At 36.5% G+C, this 20,609-nt stretch overlaps 2 protein-coding genes and 1 long non-coding RNA gene across 5 annotated transcripts in view; 1 reads left to right on the forward strand and 2 right to left on the reverse strand.

The window, feature by feature from the left end:
• Positions 1-12,973, reverse strand: part of LOC141399759 (uncharacterized) — an 88,947-nt gene extending 75,974 nt beyond the window's left edge. For 2 of the 3 annotated variants that reach the window (XM_073979043.1, XM_073979041.1), the window contains exons 1-2: positions 7,989-12,973; positions 7,486-7,915 (exon numbers count right to left, since the gene is read on the reverse strand). In XM_073979043.1, coding sequence (XP_073835144.1) covers positions 7,486-7,523 — 38 coding nt within the window. In that variant the 5' untranslated portion in view covers positions 7,524-7,915; positions 7,989-12,973. The remainder of the gene's footprint in view (positions 1-7,485; positions 7,916-7,988) is intronic. The other variant, XM_073979042.1, reaches the window with a different exon arrangement.
• Positions 12,974-14,404: 1,431 nt separating this feature from the next.
• Positions 14,405-15,908, forward strand: LOC141399761 (uncharacterized). The gene is made up of 2 exons (XM_073979044.1): positions 14,405-14,735; positions 14,816-15,908. Exon 2 carries the CDS (start codon positions 14,834-14,836, stop codon positions 15,761-15,763), a length of 930 nt encoding a protein of 309 aa, XP_073835145.1. The 5' UTR covers positions 14,405-14,735; positions 14,816-14,833; the 3' UTR covers positions 15,764-15,908.
• Positions 15,909-18,633: 2,725 nt separating this feature from the next.
• Positions 18,634-20,468, reverse strand: LOC141399767 (uncharacterized). Its single transcript, XR_012411940.1, has 2 exons — positions 19,858-20,468; positions 18,634-19,789 (listed from the first exon to the last, which is right to left on the reverse strand). It is a non-coding gene; the product is annotated as an uncharacterized lncRNA (long non-coding RNA).
• Positions 20,469-20,609: the final 141 nt, after the last annotated feature.

Consider the following 20,609-nt stretch of genomic DNA (forward strand, 5'->3'; position numbering starts at 1 on the left):
ACTTTAACCACTCGTCCAAGTCGCCATTCGGTTGGTGGCAAACTGTCATCTTTAATGACTACAAAATCGTCTGGTTTTAAATCTCGTTGGCTTTTCTTCCATTTGTATCTACGTTGGAGCTCAGTTATGTACTCGTTTTTCCAACGCTTGGCAAAATGAAGTTGCAAAGTTTTCAATCTTTGCCACCTATTCATCAACGATACGTTGTCAGAATATTGTTCTGGTATGGCCACAAGTGGAGCTCCTCGTAACAAGTGCCCGGGTGTTAGCGGTATTAAGTCAGTTGGGTCTTCGCTTAGAGGAGACAGTGGTCTGGAATTCAAAATACTTTCAATCTTTATCAGTAAGGTTGAAAACTCTTCGTAAGTATATTTTAAGTGGCCTGCTACTTTCTTGAGATGAGTTTTCATACTCTTTACCGCAGCTTCCCATATGCCACCCATATGTGGCGCTTGGGGCGGTATAAAATGCCACTTGAATCCGTGTAAATTATATTTTGCTATTAAATATTGTTCAGCAGACAGAAGAAATTGTTTGTACTCTTTCACCAGAGTGCGGTTGGATCCAACAAAGTTAGTTCCATTATCTGAGAAAAGTTGATTCGGAAAACCTCTTCGTCCAACGAAGCGGCTAAATGTAGCCAGGAATGCTTCCGACGACAAGTCTGAGCATACTTCTAGGTGTATGGCGCGTGTCGAAAGGCATACAAAAATAGCTGCATAACCTTTTTGTAGTTTGGCGTTACGAAGATGGGAAGATTTTATCTCAAACGGACCAGCGAAATCAAGTCCAGTATTTGTAAATGGTAGTGAAAAATTACAGCGTTCTGGAGGTAAGGCGGCCATAATCTGATGTTGAAATCGGTGCTTATAAATTGTACATTTAACACATTTCCTTATGCATTGACGCACAGCGCCTTTCAACCTTATTACAAAGAACTCTTGTCGGATTGCTCGTAACATTGCTTGATGTTCGGCATGCAATAAAAGTTCATGTGTGTATTCAATGAATAGTTTGCAAAATCTTGACTTTTCTGGTAATATGATTGGATTTCGTTCGTTGTAACTTATGTCAGCATTCGCCAACCGGCCATTGACTCGTAGCAATTTGTTCTCGTCCAAAAACGGGTTTAAAGTCAACAGCCTGCTCTTGGTAGGAATCGATTGATTGGATTCAAGAGCCTCATATTCCCATGTATAGTATGTCCTTTGCGCCAAACGAATTAAATGGTACTTCACAAACGATATCTCTCGAGAAGTGATAACATTCCTCTGGAGTGAGTGGGCTAAGACTTTCTTGCATCCATGTATAAATCTAAAAACATATGAACAGACTCGAAGGGCTCGTTTTAATGAAGAAAATCTTTCCAAGAAATCGTCATCAGCAACATTAACATGTAGCGCAATTACTTTCCTCTCGAGTTCTGGTTCTTTGTGAATGATCTGATCGGGCCAGTGATTTGGTGTTTTCGTCAACCATTTTGGTCCATTCCACCAAAGGGAATTGGACTGTAGTTCCTCAGCAGTGCATCCACGTGTACCAAGATCTGCGGGATTATCAGCAGACGAGACATGTCTCCAGTTGACATTTCCAATGTTATCAAGTATTTCGGAAACTTTATTAGCAACAAAGGTTTTCCAATGGAAAGGTGGTTTACTAATCCAAGCAAGCGTAATTGTGGAATCAGTCCACAAATATATTTCTGGTGTTGTGAGCTCTAGGTTTTGGCAAACAGTTTTTACAAGTTTAGAAAGCATTGCTGCGCCACATAACTCTAATCTGGGCAAGCTAACCGTTTTTAAAGGAGCTACTTTGCTTTTAGAAACAAGTAAATTGACATGTGTATCCTCTTTAGTATAAGTTGAGCGGATGTACAAACAAGCACAGTAAGCTTTCTCTGAAGCATCACAGAAGCCATGAATTTGTATATGATTATGCGGAGAGTAATGTATCCAACGAGGGATTTTAATGTTTTGAATTTCAGAGAAATTCATTATGAAAAACTTCCACTTCTCGAGAGAATGTGATTTGACTTCTTCGTCCCAATTCGTACCATCAATCCATAATTGTTGCATCAGAAGCTTTGCGACAACAATAATAGGAGTTAGCCAACCGGCTGGATCAAATAACTTAGCAACAATTGACAAAATTTTTCTTTTTGTAATGGAATCAGTTGGCAATTCTATGTGTGTCACGTTGTAGAAAAAGTAATCAGACATGGCATTCCATTGAATCCCCAATGTTTTAGTTGCACTAACATCCTCTATTTTTAAAAAATCCTCGCTTAGAAGATCGTCTGGGGGGAGATTTTGTAGAATTTGAGGGTTATTTGACGTAATTTTCTTTAGCGGAAATCCAGCGGTGTTTAGTAAGTCAATAACCTCATGCAGGTACGATCTTGCCTCTGTTAAGGAATGGGCTCCAGACAAAATGTCATCAACATAAATTTGACTCTTTAAAATAATCGATGCAGTGGGGTGTGACTCTCTGCTGTCCTCACTCAACTGAAGCAAAGTTCGAATTGCCAGATAAGGTGCACAATTTACCCCAAAGGTAACGGTTTGCAAACAAAAATCTTCAACTTTTCCCACTGGAGAAGTTCGAAACAAAATTCGCTGGTACTGCTGATCATTTTCGTGTACGAATATTTGGCGGTACATTTTTTGAATGTCCCCATTGAACACATATTTAAACAATCTCCAACGTAGGACAACATTCATTAAGTCATTTTGCAAAGTAGGACCAGTATGGAGCATATCATTTAATGAGAATCCACTATCAGTCCTTTTAGAGGCATTAAATACAACTCTTACTTTAGTAGAAGTCCGTTCAGGCTTCACTACAGCATGGTGTGGTAAGTAGAACGACATGAATTTAGAATTGTCGACGATTTCAAACCCATCAGTTGGTCTCATGTGACCTAAAGATATATACTCTGAAAGACCCTTCTTGTATTCCACAGAAAGGTTAGAATCGTTGGCAAGTGTCTTTTCCATTCTCAGAAATTGACCCATAGCAGCACGTCTAGAAGACCCGAGATACTGGTTAGTTGGTAGATCCTGCTTAAATGGTAGTCGTACGACATATCTACCATCAGATCTTCTATGCGTAGTTTCTTTGTAAAACTCTTCACACCAGATGTCAGATGCCGCAAGAGAGTTGTCATGTGAAACGTTTTCGAGTTCCCAGAATTTTCTTAACTCTTCATTTAATGGATCTACCGTTGTTGTCCAAGAGGCAAATGAAAGGACAGTTTGTGATTTAGGTTTTCCACTGAGGATCCACTCAAATTCCGTATTCTGAGCTATTAAATTCCCCGAAATATTCTTTTCCAATCCTGGCTTTATGATGTTTGGTAAAATGTCACTGCCGATCAGCATGTCGATGGGGGCAGGTTGGAAAAACTTTGGATCGGCTAGTTCTAAGCATGACATATTTGGAAATTCGTCAAACACCGTAAGAGATGATGGCATTAGTTGGTTTAGACTGGAAACAACAATTGCTGAGGTGGTGATTTTAAAATTTGACCTTCTAGATTTCAGTGTGAGTTCACAAATTTTGGAAGAATTCTCTAGAAGTGTGCCTCCAAGGCCAGATATCATCGTAAATGACTTTTTGGTTGGTATTTTAAAGCGTGTTACAACACGACTTGATACAAAAGATTCCTGTGATCCTTGGTCAATAAAAGCACGTATTGTGAACAATATTCCCTGGTGTTCTAAATCAATCAGCGCTGTGGGCAGAACTGTTCTTTCTCCCGATTGAGAAAAATTAGATTGAACATTTGTTTGGTTATAAAACGCCGCAGCTGACGTGGTCGGCTGTTCGCGGTAATACGTTTCAACGTGATATGATGCAGACTTAGGTGCCTGCCAATTTGGTTTGGGTCGTAAACCCGCGGAGGTTGAAGCGATGGAACCCTCGTCAGAGTGTAATAAAGTATGATGTGTTTGTCTACATGTTTGACAAACATGTTGACTTTTACATTTCTTTGAGACGTGACCATATGATAAACAATTCTCACAGATTTTATTATTGGAAACAAATTTTCTTTTTTCTGAATGTGACCAAGATTTAAAAGTAGAACATGACCTTAAATGATGGGCTTGGCGGCATACCTTACATGCCTTATGTGGAGACTCAGTGGATGCATTGTAATTGGTAGTCTTTTGGGCAGCATTTGTATGTGAGGATGGTTTCCTCATATCAGCAATTGACTCAATCATGTATAGCCGTTTCGTAATAAATTCATCCAACTGATCCCAAGATGGCATATCTTTATGGTTGGACAATGAATTTTCCCAAGCAGTTAAAGTTTCTTCTGGTAACTTGGATGATACCCAATATACCAGAATTGGATCCCAAGAAATTACTGATATATTATATGTCCGAAGGACAGAGAGACAATTATTAATGGTATATTGTAGATTTCGTAATGCTTTTCCACGTTCACTTGAAACGTGATCGATTTCGAAAATTTTTCTTAGTTGATGGTTAATGAGAATACGCCTATTCTCATACCGTTGGCGTAAGGCTTCCCACGCCAATAGGAAGTTGTCATCTGTCAATGGAAATCGTTTTACAATTTGGTTTGCTTCGCCTCTAGTTTTGGCTCGTAAATGGAACAATTTTTGCGCCGGAGACAATTTTTTATGCTGGGAATAAATTGCAGAGAACATATCCCTGAAACTTGGCCATTTATCATAGCCACCACTGAACACCTCTGTGTCGCAAGGAGGTAATTTTAATGAAAAGCTTGTATCAGCGTCTGTGACTTTTTCATCATTCGACTTTGGCACTGAAGCCAGAAGTTTTTGATTTTCAATTTGAATGAGGTCGAGAATTGAGGATTTGCACTCTTTATACGATCGACAACATTCCGAAAATTTTCTATGTACTGCCCCTTTTGCTTCGTTGGATAGATTGTAATCGGAAGAAGTCATTTCTTCCTCATACACATGAACAAGTTGGCGCCAACGCCTTTCCAAGTCATCAAGCTCAACTTGTAAACTGGAGGCAGTGTGATCTTCAACAGGTATTTGTCCAAAATCGGCACAGAACGTAATTATTTGGTCGGAAAAAAAATATAAATTTATGAGGAGTTGCGGCGTTTTCATCATTAGGCGCCATATTAATTTATTTGAGATTTTGTGAATTGGTACGATTCCAAATAGCAATATATATGCAAATAGTTGTGATGTCTACAACAATCGAAAAATATTCTAATAAAAATATTTTTTATTGTTCAATTCACAACTTAAATTGAAAAACAATCAGGTGAACCTTTCAATTCTACAACCAATACTTGCCAATACTTTGAAGACAAATAAGGTGAGAATTTAAGAAGGTAGAAGATTAGTACCAGTTATTGTCAATGTGTAGCCCCAAACCTTATTTCAACAATTTGGTAAATATGTTTGTGGCATATCAACTTAAACAATTTTGTGTCTGAAATGGAACACTAGGTGTGTCTTGTTACCCTAAAATTTGCAACCACTTAGACCACTTGTTGCTGGAAGTCGTCTGTTAATACAAAAAGTCAGCAAAAGAGAACGATTTGAGAGAGAGATTTTGACAGTTGTTTTGCTGAGAGATTGCAATTTCTTGTTGGCAATTGTTTTGCTGGTAGCAACTTGCAACTCTTCTTCTTCTTGATTGTGTGGTGGTGGCGGGTTATTTATTTTGTTATTTTGGAAATTGCAAAGCTAAATGTTTGGTTTTTATAGAGAACAAAGTACCAATATAGATCACTCAAAGCTATTTTTCTTTTTTGGTCAATTTTCTTTTTTGTTTTTAGTAAAATATAAAATTTTTCATTGCATTGTTTCATTTAATGACGGGGACAAATTGTATTGTATTGATAATTCAGCTTGCTGGTGTTTGCTGAATGGTGTCTGTTTACTTTTCACAGTTTTCTTGCAAAAGAGAATAAAACGACCTTGCTCTCTGAAAAAGTACTTGCTGGACAATTCTCGCTGTGAAAGTAACCAGACAGAGCTAATAACGACTTTGCTCAATGTACAAATTAGGACATTTGAAAAACAGAGACCTCAAAATGTTATTTTTTTTTTTTTTTTAATTACAGCTCTCTTGACTGTTATGACAAATGTTATTGTTAACGAATACTAAAGAGTATATTTTAAGTAGCAATACTCGCCAATATAGTTGAGTTATTAGAAATACAAACACAATCTCTCTAGGCTCCGCTGTGTGTCGTGTTTTAGCAAGGGCACTACTATCTCATAGTGTTTTAGTTTTGCAATATTTTGAGCTTTACAGATGTTTATTTCAGACCAGCTCCTAGCACTAGTCGAAAAACAAGATACTCTTTATTTTTGTTTCTCCAAACCCCACGAGCGTTTATGTTGTTGCTCACTATATTCCCTAAAGATTTGTTTTGGGAGCTATGTTATGATTGTATTTGATTTGATACTTGTTTAATTCTCAACATTCGATTTCGACAACCTTGTGTTAGAGCAAAAAACAAACAACCGAAAGTTCTTTATAATTTGCTTGTCAAGATGCACGAATCAAGGCAGCTGATGGTATTGTTAGCTGTCAAAAAAGTTGTTGTGATTAAAAACAACAACTGTCTGTTTCCGTGCTTTATAAAGTGATAAAAGTCGCAAAAAAGGTAAGATCTTCCAATATAATTTGCACTGTGTTTTTGTGTACGGGTACACAGAAGAAGTAAATGTAAAAATTGCAAAACTTTTGAGTTGCGGAACACAACATAAATTAAAAAACCAAAAATTTGAGGGAAAATTTTGAAATGTTGATGAACTTTTTCCAACAATGCTGTTTTATATCTTCCTGTCGAATTCTAGTTGTAACATCGGAGTGAATTGCCTTAGTTTTGCCAAATTATTTTTGACATTTCAACGTATTCAACTGGTTTTGTTTTAGTTGTTGCCTCATTCATATACTTGGTTAGTATGCTTTACTTGTCAGTTAAACTGAGTTAGCTGAAAGGCAACTGAATTTTATTTTATAATTTTGATCCTTGAATAAAAGCTGTTATGGATTGTAAAATAATGGTAAAATAATGTAGCCGGCAACAAAAACGGATGAAGAGCTCATTGATATGTAGTCACAACTAGTGACGTTCTTCTCTGTTTAATTTAGGGGCAATCAAGAAGCATATACAACGAACGGTAATATGTTTCTACCTAATATCAAGAAGCTGCTTGTGAGGAGATAGTCGTACACTTTATAAATAGTGAAAATGTACTCTCTTGACTACGGCTTTTATATGCAATCCCGGTGTGTAAACTGCCGAAACTGTTACAACTTCAAAGACAATAATGACGCAACAACTTTGATCCTCAATTGTTTTTTAAAGAAAGAAACCGATATTCACCATAATGTGGAAAAGAAGTGTGTAATATTAGCATCTAATCTTACGTTTATGCCAAATAATTAATAATGTATTGTGGTCCTTCTTTGATTTATATTGATCTGAAGAGTTGCAAAAAATTTACTTACAGATCGTATTTCCTTGACAGTGTTTCGGTAAAAACCATTCATTCGTTCATGGAGAACTATTGTTGACATTCAGGATAATTATGCGGTGTATTCCTCTGTTGGCAAAGGCAGTTCTCGTGGAAAAAGAAACATATTTAAATTGCGATTAAATTACGTATTTCATTGGTATACTTTAACCACAAACCAATCCTGCGTATAGGCCAGTAAAGAATCAATTTGTTGTACGAATTATCACCGCTCCTATGCGGGAACGAATCGAAGGTTGTACTGTACACACACAATTTTGTTTACACAGATTCTTTTAGATTCCTTTTTCTCCTTCTGGTTTCTACTTTAATTCAAACGATTTTTACCTGTTCCTTCCTTCTCCTTCGTTTATTAAATATTTCTTTTTCACACCTTTTTTTCAGACACCGTTTGATTTATTTGGCTTAAGGGAAAAAAGTGCAAATTTTGTTTAACGATGAAACATGTGTATTTATTTTAGAATAAATTCTTCTAACCTTTGACGTTTTTTATGATTATTTTAGCGGGGTGAAGTTTACGGGCACGTTCTAGCCAACTGACATAAAACAAAACGAAAGCTATTTAATTTGTTTTGTTTCCACTTGTGCACAGTATTTTCCCATTAAATTTTTGTTTGTAAATATCATTAATATTCCAGTATCGTCGTAATTTTCTTTTATGATTGATGATTTTACAAATAAGTATAAATTATTTTAATTTCTTCACTGCAGGGCTTGGTTTAATATCATTTCCTCCATGCACTGTTTTAACTGATAAAATGTGATTCTAACTGTGGCTCGGTTGCTGTCGTCAGATCAGACTCTCTTTATGCAATTTGTTTTATCTCAGACCCTGTTAAATTGTTTACAGACGACTTTATTTTTTTTTCCCAACACACATAATAGACGATGAGAGTGTTTCCACACAGCGTATCCGAGGAACGAAAGTAGTTGTGCATGTAAGAGCATCCAACAGTGGTGTGTTGTCGACATGTATTTATGCAGTCTGTTAACAAAGAGTAGCTGATTAACAAGAGTATTTATGAATGTAAGTCTTACATTGGAAGAGAATACGACCGAGGATTGTTTTTGTTTTGCCGGAACATATGTTATTGAATCCGTCTGTTGTCTCAATCTCGTTGAAATTTTAATCTGTAGTAACTGCAATGTAGTTAACAGAGATTTGTCGTTGTTGGATGTGTGCAGCGCTCTTTTTGCTTTGTTAATGAGAAATGTTAATATCTCTTGATTATGAAGAATTTTTTTTTTGATGCAACGCAGAGATTTAATAGAAGAGACGAAGTGTTGCGTAATGTTAAGTTATGTTTTTTTTTTTGTTTTCCTTGTAGCTTTTGCGGACGCTTTGGTAGCGTTTAATTGCGGGTCAACTTGTATCTTGTAAAGATAACGTTGACTTGTGACTTAGACTTTGGTGGTTGTGTTTTGAAACAAGAATTTGGGTTTCAAAATCAAATTTTGAAATCCAACAAGAACAAGAAAAAACCCTATGTGCTCACAATTTAATAACACATTACATACCTTCTTTCCATTTTGTATGTATGACCGTCTTCTTATAAAAAGCAATGAGGGTGGACGTAATCCAAATTAAGATATTGCTCGTTATTCTTCAGCGGCTCGTTAGGACCATGTACAATCTTGGGGATTGGCCTTTAATGGAATGTAAATGGTTAATTTGCGGTGGCAATTCCCTTGATTGTAAAGTTGAGGAAGAAAAGAAAAGCTTGTGTTTTTCTATAAATATTCGTGATCAGGCTTTATTGTTCGACTTCTTGTCGTATTAGCGGTTAAAGTACAAGTAAAGCATTCATGTAATATATGTGGAAGATGAAGACATTTTTACATTTTGTAATATATGAAACAAATGGAATTCAATACAATGGTTGCATATAAATAAATTGAGTGAAAGCTCATTTTATTTCAGAATAAAAAAGGTTACCAGATCGAATCTAATTAGGTTTTTAGGTTGTAATTAAATAGAACAAATTTAGATGCTAAAGTTCATTTATAAATTCATATGCTTATACTAATTTGTTAAACAAGGTTTAACAAATATTGTTTCAATTTTGGATTGCGATTTTAAATCAGCACGCTACAATTGGTAGCTCGATTATTCTTCCTTTTGTGGAAATTAATTTATTGGCATTATTCTTTGTGGCTACAAATTTGTGGTTACCATATTGTTGGTTTGATTTCTCTTTGTTTTTCGTTAATATGGCTTTCACCCCTAAAGAAAAGATCCTCAGAGCTTCCAACTCTATAGTAAGATTCACTGCACATTTCGGTGCTATGAAGGAAGATGAACATGACTTTTATGCTCTCGAAGTTAGGAGTGAGGAAATTGAGAAATTGTGGAAAAACTTTCAGGAAACTTTTAGTAAATGCCTCTCTTCTGTAGAAAATCCTGAAAATCTTAATTCCATATATGAGGAGTCGCATAAGAAATATACAAGTTGTTCTTCAAAGATAAATAGTTTGTTGTCCAGATTTAGTAGTTCATCTAAAATATCACCGAACACATTGGATAGTTCGGAAGACTTCTTAACAAAACATCCAGGCGACATTTCTGTGGAAAAACAGTCCTGTGATGTGAATGTTAAAAACGTGAGTTTGTCGTCCCATTTCTCTCGTGATGTGGGAACACAGGCGTCTAGCTCTTCAATATTGAGTATTGGGAATCCTAGAATAGGCACAAACTTCGTTGATGATCTCCCAGAATTTGATAGCATTCACAATCTTGCGTTACCTCCATGTGATATTGAGGTTTTCGATGAAAACATTTTAAACTGGCCCACTTTTAGAGATTTGTTCAGTGCGGTCTACGTCGATAACTCCCGGTTGACAGATATTGAGCGTTTGTGTCATCTGGTGAGTAAAACTAGTGGTGAGGCTCGAGAAATTGTCTCGAAGTTTCCGTTGACTCATCGGAGTTTCAACCTTGCGTGGAATGAATTGAACTTCACATACGACAATCCACGTTTGCTTGTCCACAGCCAATTGAAATCGTTGTTTTCGCTTCCTGTGTTGGATCAGGAAACTAGTTTGGGACTTAAGTCAATACAACGTGGGATCAATAGTTGCCTTTCGGCAATGGCAATTTATGAAATACCTACGGATAATTGGGATCCGTTCGTGGTTTTCATTTGTTTACAAAAATTGCCTAAGATCACACACGCTTTATGGGAGCAAAGTGTGACAAATAAGTCTCGTCTTTCAACTTGGAAAGAATTAGATGCATTCTTGACAGAAAGAGTTCGAACTCTTCTGTGTTTGCATGAAATGAGAAGTGTTGGCACTTTGTATAATTCGACTTGTAAAGTGTCTCCTAAATCTTGTACGTCTCCTCACTCTTCTCCCAGTCCCAAACACTTTTCGGCACCTCTTCGTTCATTTCCTAATTCTTGTTGCGTTCTTTGTTCAGAGCAACAACACAAATTAAATGTTTGCCAGCGGTTCGTAAATTGTACGCCGTTGGAAAGATATAAATTGGTCAAAAGGCATCGTTTGTGTGTGAATTGCCTTCAGAAGGGACACGAGGTCAAAAATTGTAATAGTCGTTCTTGTCGCAAGTGCAATCAGAGGCATAACACTCTATTGCACAGAGATCGCTCTATGGTGAGCAGTCCGAGTCAAATTGTGACTCCCAGAAGTTCGAAGTTGTCAGCTTCAGCTTCCACCTTTCGGCCTAGAACCTTAAATAGTAGCAGAAGTTCGTCTACATCTAGCGCTCCGTCGACATCGGTCGATAATTTAGTTCGAAAATCCTTCCACGTCAGTCAGTCAGGGAAAGTTCTATTGGGAACAGCACTGGTGAATATCGTTCACCAAGGTGCTTCATTTCCTGTTAGGGCGCTTATCGACCCGGCTTCTGAGTCGTCTTTAATTTCGGAAAGACTTCAGAAGGATCTGAAACTCCAGGTTCAATCCACGAAATCGACAATCATTGGAGTTAATAGTACTGTCGCAGCTACATGTCGTAAAAGTTGCTCATTGAAACTTTGCAGTCGTGGTGAAAGGTCGTCTATTTATGAAATTTCGGCGTTAGTTGTAGATTCGATATCGGGAAATCTTCCCACATTTTCGGTCACTTCGGACCTTAAGTCGGATTTGTCGAATATAGTTTTGGCAGATCCTCAATTCGGCGAATCGCGCCCAGTGGATATTTTGATAGGAGCAGATTTGTACCCGAAGATAATTAAAAATCATACTCTTCGACTTTCGTCTGGTTCACTGCTCGCTCAAAATACATCGTTTGGGTGGATCATTACTGGCCCTGTGACATAATTTCTTGTTTTCGTAAATGGTACGGAAAATCTTTGTAAAGCGGCCCAACCAAACATAACGAACGTTAGCTCACGTTGCACTATCGTTCGCGGGGTCCCTAATGGCCCTTTCGTTAGCCAGGTCTATAGTGATCTGCACAACAGCTGGGTCCCTAATGGCCCAGTCACTTGAATGGTCCCTTATGACCATATTTACCGCGGGGTCCCTAATGGCCCGGGGTCCCTAATGGCCCAATCGTTTAGTTTGTAAGACTATCACATGGTCCCTAATGGCCATATTTACCGCGGGGTCCCTAATGGCCCGGGGTCCCTCATGGCCCATCGTTTAGCATGTAAGAATGTTTTTGAAAAAAATGAAATGCTAAAAACAAAAAAAAAAATCAAAATCGTTTGAAAGAAAAAATGTAAAAGGTTATGCTCACGCCTGCACTATATATACCAATACTGAATACTTACATATATACATTGTACTTATATCGATTTTGTTAAAACATTTGGATGTTTCAAGGGAGGCGGCAAATGTTTAAGTTAGAATTGATTATTTGATTTAAATTAGCCCTATGAATTGCATAGGCATATTCGTTGAAATCTCCTCATTCCCATTTATTACATCCCTGTAATAGTATGAGAGATTTCAACGAATATTCACTTGACAACCGCCCTTTTGAAGCATCTATGCAGATGTCAACACACAACATAATAAACATAAACAGATAAAAATAAACAAAAGAAAAGAAGATCGATCAGCTTGACTTGCAAGCAACTCCCGCGCTTTATCGTAAGCCTTAGTACATATCGTTGTACATCATTATTTCGAAAAGGTAATATTGTTTACCATTGAATAAACACCGGCAATTGAGCCAAACCTTCTACTAAAACTATCGTGTTTTATTTTATTCTATTTTCATTATTACCGACGGCCACTCGTACGCATTGGGCGTACTGGCTCCATTGGGGAGCCTCGATTACACTTGTTCCCCCAGTCCCTATAGTGCGGACTAAACATTTGGCCGCTTCGGGCCGAATAAACATTTGGTTCTTCGAGCCGGATAAACAACTAGGGTTATGACTTTTTGACCTTTTTTCTCAAAAATGATTTCCTGTATCGAGAGTGAATGAACTTTTGTCTATTATTGCCAAAAATAACAACGTTCATTCCATTTAATTATTAAAAAAAGGTCACGCACAAACCACTCTGATTTTTTTTTTTTTTTTTGGAAAATCCTATGAAATGAAAAAAATGTTGCATCAAATTTTTTTCCTGTTGCACGAATAAATGACATTTTGCCTATTAATAACTAAAATAATTTTTATTCCATTTAAATATTGAAAAAGGTCCCGCACAAGCCACATTCAATTTATGTGATACATGGAATAAAGCTCTTTTAAATCAAAAAATATGGTAATCTGATCATTGGCATGCTGACATAGTGTGTTAAAAATATTTTGCACTTATTTCAACAACTGGAATCTTTCGGCATGGAGGAAAGTTTGTGTGTGCATTTTTAAAACTATAAACTTTTGGTTTATAGACACCGGATAATTTTTCCAGCGTATAAGCTTTTCCCTCAAAAATGAATAATATCGTTTGGTTTCGATGTGAAAATGTACTTTGTTCCATACCAAAGCTATCACAAGGATCACTGGGGCTTCCATCATTGTTTGGTGTTTTTAATGCCTTTGTAAAAATTGTGCATGTAAAAGATCAATCATGTAAATTATGCCCAATTTTATAGGTAGAGGCAAAATATTTTTTTTTTACATTATATCGGCATACTAATGACCAGATAACCATATTTTGTTGCCTTAAAAACGCCCCATAACTCATCCTGCAAATAGGATTTTCAGCCATCCAAACTGGTTAATAACCCAGCAAAATTAAATGGAAGTGATTCCATGTGAAATCATGATTTCACTGGTTCTTTTGCATGAATGCGAAAGGAGTCGTGAAAGATCCTATCTTTTCCATCTAATTTTCATGAGTGCAATTGAAAGTCGTGAAAGATCCAATCTTTTTCATTGAATTTTCATGAGTGAAATTTAAGTGGTGAAAGATCCGACCTTTGTCATAATATTGTCATGAGTTTAAATAAATTGACAATAAATTATCAAATAATCATGTACACGAATAATTGTGTACCTGCAGAAGAATTGTTATAATGAAAATAAAAGTCAGATGAAAGTGATCGATAGTGGCAAAATTTATATATTTTTATTAAAAATACAATGCAAATTAATATAAAACAAAAGAAAAATATATTTTGTGTTTGGAAACCTGTTTCGTTTTGTGGATATTAAAAAGAAGTATGAAAAAGACCCGGTCTATAAACCACGAGCTCCACCAGCCGATCAACGCTGGTATAGTAAAAAATATCGAGCTGCAATTATCAGGTTGGCTGGGCCATGTCAACAGGATGGATAAAGATGCCACCTACATATTGTAGTATATACATACTTTTGTAAGATACTGTAGTTTGCTCTAGATCATAAGTGTTTAGTACATAAGAGAAATAATATTGTACCAATCTCTCGTGAGCACAAGAGTGGGTGTCTTGTTGTTATGTGTGTGGGGCATTATTGGTTTGCAGGTAATCGACTGCTGGTCGGTAGTTCAGTTTAGTGATAGACACACAAAACAACAGACACTCGCCCTCTTGTTTGCAACAAGCTGTTGAAAACAAATAAAATAAATTATAAGAATAAATAACTCCGGTGTCTTTAATGCAAAATGCAGGAACACTACATTTCAGAAGTGGGATAAAAACTTTTGCCTACATCGCGAAAAAATCGATTTTTTTTCTTTTGCCATTCTGCCTGACGAAAACCTGTTTGCAAGCTAAAGCATCAACAAAAATTATGGAGAAATAGGAATTCAGTACCAATGCCGAAATACAGAAAAACCGAAATTGCAGAAGATATGGAAAATATAAAGGGTGGTTAAATTGTAAGGGCCGATGTTGAATGTGAACCACACCTAAACACCAAGTTTTTTTCCGAGTTTTATTTGACATTTCTCTATTTCAGACTTACTCAATTTGAACCATGGAGATATACACAATCCAACAACGTGTTAAAGTTATCCAGACTTATTATGAAAATGGGCGTTCAAATCAAAATGCATATCGTGCACTTCGTGATTTTTTTGGTCAATTTGATCGTCCAAATGTGCGTACAATCGCAAAAATCGCTCGTACTGCAGAAAATATTGCTGCTGTTCGCGATAGTGTGGCTGAAGAGCCGTCCAACTCAACTCGTCGTCGTGCCCAACAATTGCACCTCTCACGCTCGTCGTTGATGAACATTATGTATAAAGACTTGCATTTACATGCTTACAAGGTGCAATTGGCTCAAGAACTAAAGCCTTTTGACCATTTCAAACGTCGTGAATGGGCAGAATGGTGGCAAGAAATGGCAACAGTGGATGATCAATTTTCGAAGAAAATCATCTTCAGTGATGAGGCACATTTTCACCTCAGTGGATTCGTCAATAAACAGAATTGCCGCATTTGGGAGAATGAGAATCCAAGAGTGATTGTCGAAAAACCAATGCACCCACAAAGAGTGACTGTTTGGTGCGGTTTATGGGCTGGCGGCATCATCGGGCCGTATTATTTCCAAAATGAGGCCGGTCAGGCAGTTACTGTGAATGGTGTTCGCTATCGTGAGATGATAACGAACCTTTTATGGTCCGAATTGGAAGATATGGATGTGGACGATATGTGGTTTCAGCAGGACGGTGCCACTTGCCACACAGCTAACGAAAAAATGGCTATTTTGCGCAACAAATTCAATGGCCGTGTTATCTCACGTTATGGCGATGTCAATTGGCCGCCAAGATCATGTGATTTGACACCGTTGGACTTTTTTCTTTGGGGTTATTTGAAAGAAAAGGTGTACGTCGATAAGCCAGCAACAATTCAAGAGCTAAAGGATGAGATAATTCGGCACATTAACGGCATAGAACCTCCATAATGCCTCAGGGTCATCAAAAATTTGGACCATCGTATGGAGGTGTGCCGCCGTGGTCGCGGCGCCCATTTGGCCGATATTTTGTTCCATACATAATTGAGTAATACCAATATATCATAATAAAATAAAATTACAATAATTTCCTAAATAATTTGTGTTTTATTCAAAATCAACATCGGCCCTTACAATTTACCACCCTTATTTCGATAAACCGTCGAATCATTCAAGGATTTGGGTATTTTATTGGATCACCCACCGTTTAACTTTTAGATTGCATATAAACTCCATGGTGAATAAAGCCCACGGTGCCTTAGGTTTTATGAAACGCTGGGGTAAAGAATTTTCGGATACACTTGTTATTAAGAATCTGTATATATCTTTTGTTCGCAGTATTCTTGAATACGGTGCAATAATTTGGGATCCACAGTATACTATATACTCCAATCTGATTCAATCAGTTCAAAAACAATTTCTGTTATTCTGCTTGCGTCATCATAGGTGGAACCACCAAACACTGCCCTCATATGAAACAAGACTCAAAATGATTAAACTGCCAAATTGAAAAGCCGACGTATAACGTTGGGACTAAATTTTCTTTTAAATGTTATTCAGGAAAACATTTATTCGGATCTGATTATGAGCAGAATCTTACTAAATGTCTCCAATAGACCAACTCGAAATTTCCAACCACTTCAAGTTCAATATTTTCAAACTAATTATGCCAATAATGATCCACTACGCCGTCTTATGCTTCAATTTAATAAATTCTATTCTCACATCGATCTATTCGAAAGTAAAGTCAGTTTAAAACGAAAAATAATATTGCTTCTGAATACTTAATCCAAATCTAATCTAAATTGTATATATGTAAATTAATTTAGTCTGTACGGATATTTGTATTATCTATAGACTCAATAAAAAAGCGGAAAATGGAAAATACGTCAAAAAACTGGAACAAATGTCAAAGTCGGCGTATCAGCCAATCAGACGCCGGCAACCATGTTAATATTTTTTACTCGCCCAAATTTTTCGTGTAAAAAGTTTTTAGAGAGGGCGTCATTCAGCGCCATTTTTGTTTAAAGAGAAGTGAACATTTTACGACTTTTTTGTGTACGGGAACGCTTTTTCGGGTAAAATTGTAAAAACTTTTTAGTTCTGGAACAAAGTAATATTTGAGTGATTTTTATATGTACATATGTATATCCACTGAATTTTTTATAGTAAAAAGGCAATTTGTCTTTCAAATAATCTATGTATATCGTACTAATAAATTATTAATCGAATTAATATTTTTTATTATTTTTTTTCTAGATCTGTAATGACCCATGCTTCTGTACCAGCGGAAGACAGAAAGAAGTTGGAAATAACTGATTCATTAATCCGATTATCGGTTGGGCTTGAAGATGTTGAAGATTTAATAGATGATCTAAGCAACGCATTAAAAGCAGCACAAAGTGTTTAATTTGTTACAAAAATACAATATGCATTTGTATGAAAAAGTTTGACTCAAATATAAAAAAATAATTTTAATGTATAATTATTTACCCCTTCTGTGTTTAGTAAAATGATAACACTGTGAAACAGCATATGTGAGGTGGTGGAATATTCCTTTTGGATATGAAAGCCCTTGGTGAGTATATTGAGAACCCAAAAGAAAATTTCGTCATAGGTGAAGTTTCTGAGATATCGCATGATGCACTTTTTATTTTTCCCCTATAATACTTGGGAAAATACCTTCATATCTCTGTTTGGCGTTATTGCAGCTTCCTTTTGAGATTACATGTCTGCAGTCAAATCGATTGGCGAATCATTCTTCTAATTCAATTCCTTTCAAATCCTTCTCATCCTTTATTTCTTGAACCGTAGCAAAAGGACCACAAGATGAGATTTTCCAACACTCAAACATTCTACAAAAAGTTGCTCAGAAGATTTTAGATACGGTTCTCATTCGTAGCTTTGTTTCCGTACTTTTTAATAGTAAAACTCAAAAAAGCTGGCAAAGTCGGCGAACCAGCCAATTAGACGCCGACATCCATGTTCCTTTTTTTTACTCGTTCAAATTTGTCGAGTAAAAAGTTTTTAAAGAGGGCGTCATTCAGCGCCATTTTTTTAAGAGAAGTGAACATTTTACAACTTTTTTGTGAACGGGAACGGGTTTTTAGTGTAAAATGTGTAAGAGTCGTAAAAATTTTAAAAACGTTTTAGTTCTGAAAAAAGCTAGTTTTGTGTTTTTATATATTGAAAGACAAAGTTATAATCAAATTAAGTAGTGTTTTATTATTTCACTCTTTACAGTATGAGTTAGGAATAGACAATGCACAATGGTCCCAAATCCAAATTTTCTGGCCAAAACTATTTCAACGTCCATTTTGTATTGAAATTAATTATTATTTATAATAAATGTGTACAAACAGCAATTCATACGTTTTATCGACCAAAATGACCAAAAACTGTCAAAATTTGTTGAACAGGGTGGTCCCGTTGTGTGGGGTCTAAACAAAACATTGACCTATGTTAATACTTTTTGGTACGAATGATTTGTTATGTGTGCGTTGTCTCGGCGTTCGATTAGGCCAATTGACCGACTACGAGGACTCCTCAGGGCTAGGGAACTCAACCCGCCAACCGAACCCAGCACACTAACGTCGAAAGAGGGGGTACATTCTATTACTTTTACTTCGTCTTAAAACCATACAAAGGGAAACTTCACGCCGGGATCTTGCTGGAGTGATCCCGCACTAGCCCACCCTACCTGGGTCCAGCATGTCCTTACCTTGCTTTCCTCTGGACCCCCACAAACCACACTTCTCCAATCACACTCTTACTTCACGCCAACATCCCCCAAATGACACAAAATTAGCAACACATTATTATTTCACATTTAAATACTAAAACATATTGATTTATTAAGCAAATAATTAGATCTATAAAACATTTAAAATTTGTATAATTCTCTCATAAAAGATTGCGTAAAAGTAACAAACAAAAAAAAACATGAAATAAAATAAAAGATAAGAATAATACCTGGATTTCTCTACTCAAATAAAAATGGCTTCAATCCTCTGTGGAAGAAAAGCATTAAACCTTTACCTTGTCTTTCCGCGCGCAAAAATCGCGCCTTTTGACCTTTACTCTACCACCTAAAAGAGCTCTCTTAACTGGGTATTTTGCCGCCAAAACCTATCGGCACAAAAATCAACTCCACAAGGATACGAGATAATCCTCTTGCAACACACTCAGCCTTTTCTTAAACTACTCCTGGTATTTTTCCCTTACAATATGATGATTTACTTATGGAATATAAAAATTTAAACACGCGAAAAATTATATTTATATAGAATGATCTCAACTTCACTGATTTAAATATTTTATGATTAAGTTTAAATTTCTTTCTTTACTTTCAGATCTCTGCAGACCCGATTTCTTGGCAATTTCTTTTATTTACGTGATGCACTGATACAACGCCAAGAATTGCTTGCTATCACAGCCGGCACAAATATGCACGAAACGCACACCAAAATGCGTATGAAAACAGCACAAAAATGCGTACAAAAACAGCATAAAATACGTACAAAAATGGACAAACACAACGGTGAGATACCTTTTACCTGGTATATATTCAGAAATTTGATTGCTGTATTTTCTTGTTTCTTGCAGCTTGCAACACACGTTCAGGATGGCGAAATTTAAAACGCCTCAACACACCTCAAAATGCGGCTGGATCTTTATATGGATGTCTTGCATTAATTTGCCACGGCAGCTGGTGGGGAAAGAGACGACAGATGCAGCAAACAGTAGATATACCGGCCTTATACCACTTCCAATTATTCGGCCCTGAGAATATAGCAGTCTTATTCCAAACTTTGGCCTGGTTTCACCACCAAAATGAATTATTTTCCTGCACCAGCACCGCGATCCTATTTGTCTCCACTTCGTCACCAAGAAAGGTTCAATCTCTTGCCGTTGTGCAGTCAAAACGTCCAGCCTCCAGAAAAATTCTTTTCTTGGTATTATGCAGCCGGAATATTTCTGTTAAAAACACACAAACATCACCACTTGCTACATTTATTAACCACATCACCACTACTTCGACTTACTCTATTTTAAAATAAATGTAACGAACAAAAAATTTATATATTGTTTCACTGTCGTCTGGGTGTTATATTGACTCGGGTAACGTCTGGACTATGACTTTGGGTTTTCCTTTGCTCACCTCCTTATATAGCCCTCAATTTAGCAACTCCCGCCAGACGCTAATTTTCCATGAAACACCATTTTCCTTCATAATTTTTCAATTTTCTTTGCTGGCTGTTCTTCTTATCTGTCAATTTCCACCTATTCATTCGGAATTGACATCACTCTATTGTGAATACCCTACCAGCTTACAAACGGTCTGTCTGGTTACTTTCCCAGCAAGAATTGTCCGGTCAGAACTTTCTCAGAGAGTTAGAAGTTTTATTCTCTTTTGCTCGACAACTGTAAAAAGTAAACCGACTGGCTTGCCTAAACCGAATTATCTGTCCGCAATGAAGGAACCAAAGGAATCAAAAATGTTGTATACTATTAAAATGAACATGACCCAAAGAAGGATTTTTCCCACTCTACAACTTTGTTCTTCAAAAAGCAATACAATTAGGCTTGCTATTTCCACAATAAAATTGTTCTTAATTTTCACAATCCCAAATCAACAAGAAAAAATAAAAACGGAGGTTTAATTCTCCCATCAAGGAACATTTACCATCCATCTGAATAATACTGGTTACTGTATTATTCTATTTCCCAATTTTCCTCAAATTTCATAGTATTTATATGTTAAAGTAGAACCGTTTACATGTGCGTTCATTTTTTC

This window comes from Musca autumnalis, unplaced genomic scaffold, assembly GCF_047663935.1.
Source record: "Musca autumnalis isolate F117 unplaced genomic scaffold, ASM4766393v1 scaffold_3, whole genome shotgun sequence".
Lineage (NCBI taxonomy): Eukaryota > Metazoa > Arthropoda > Insecta > Diptera > Muscidae > Musca > Musca autumnalis.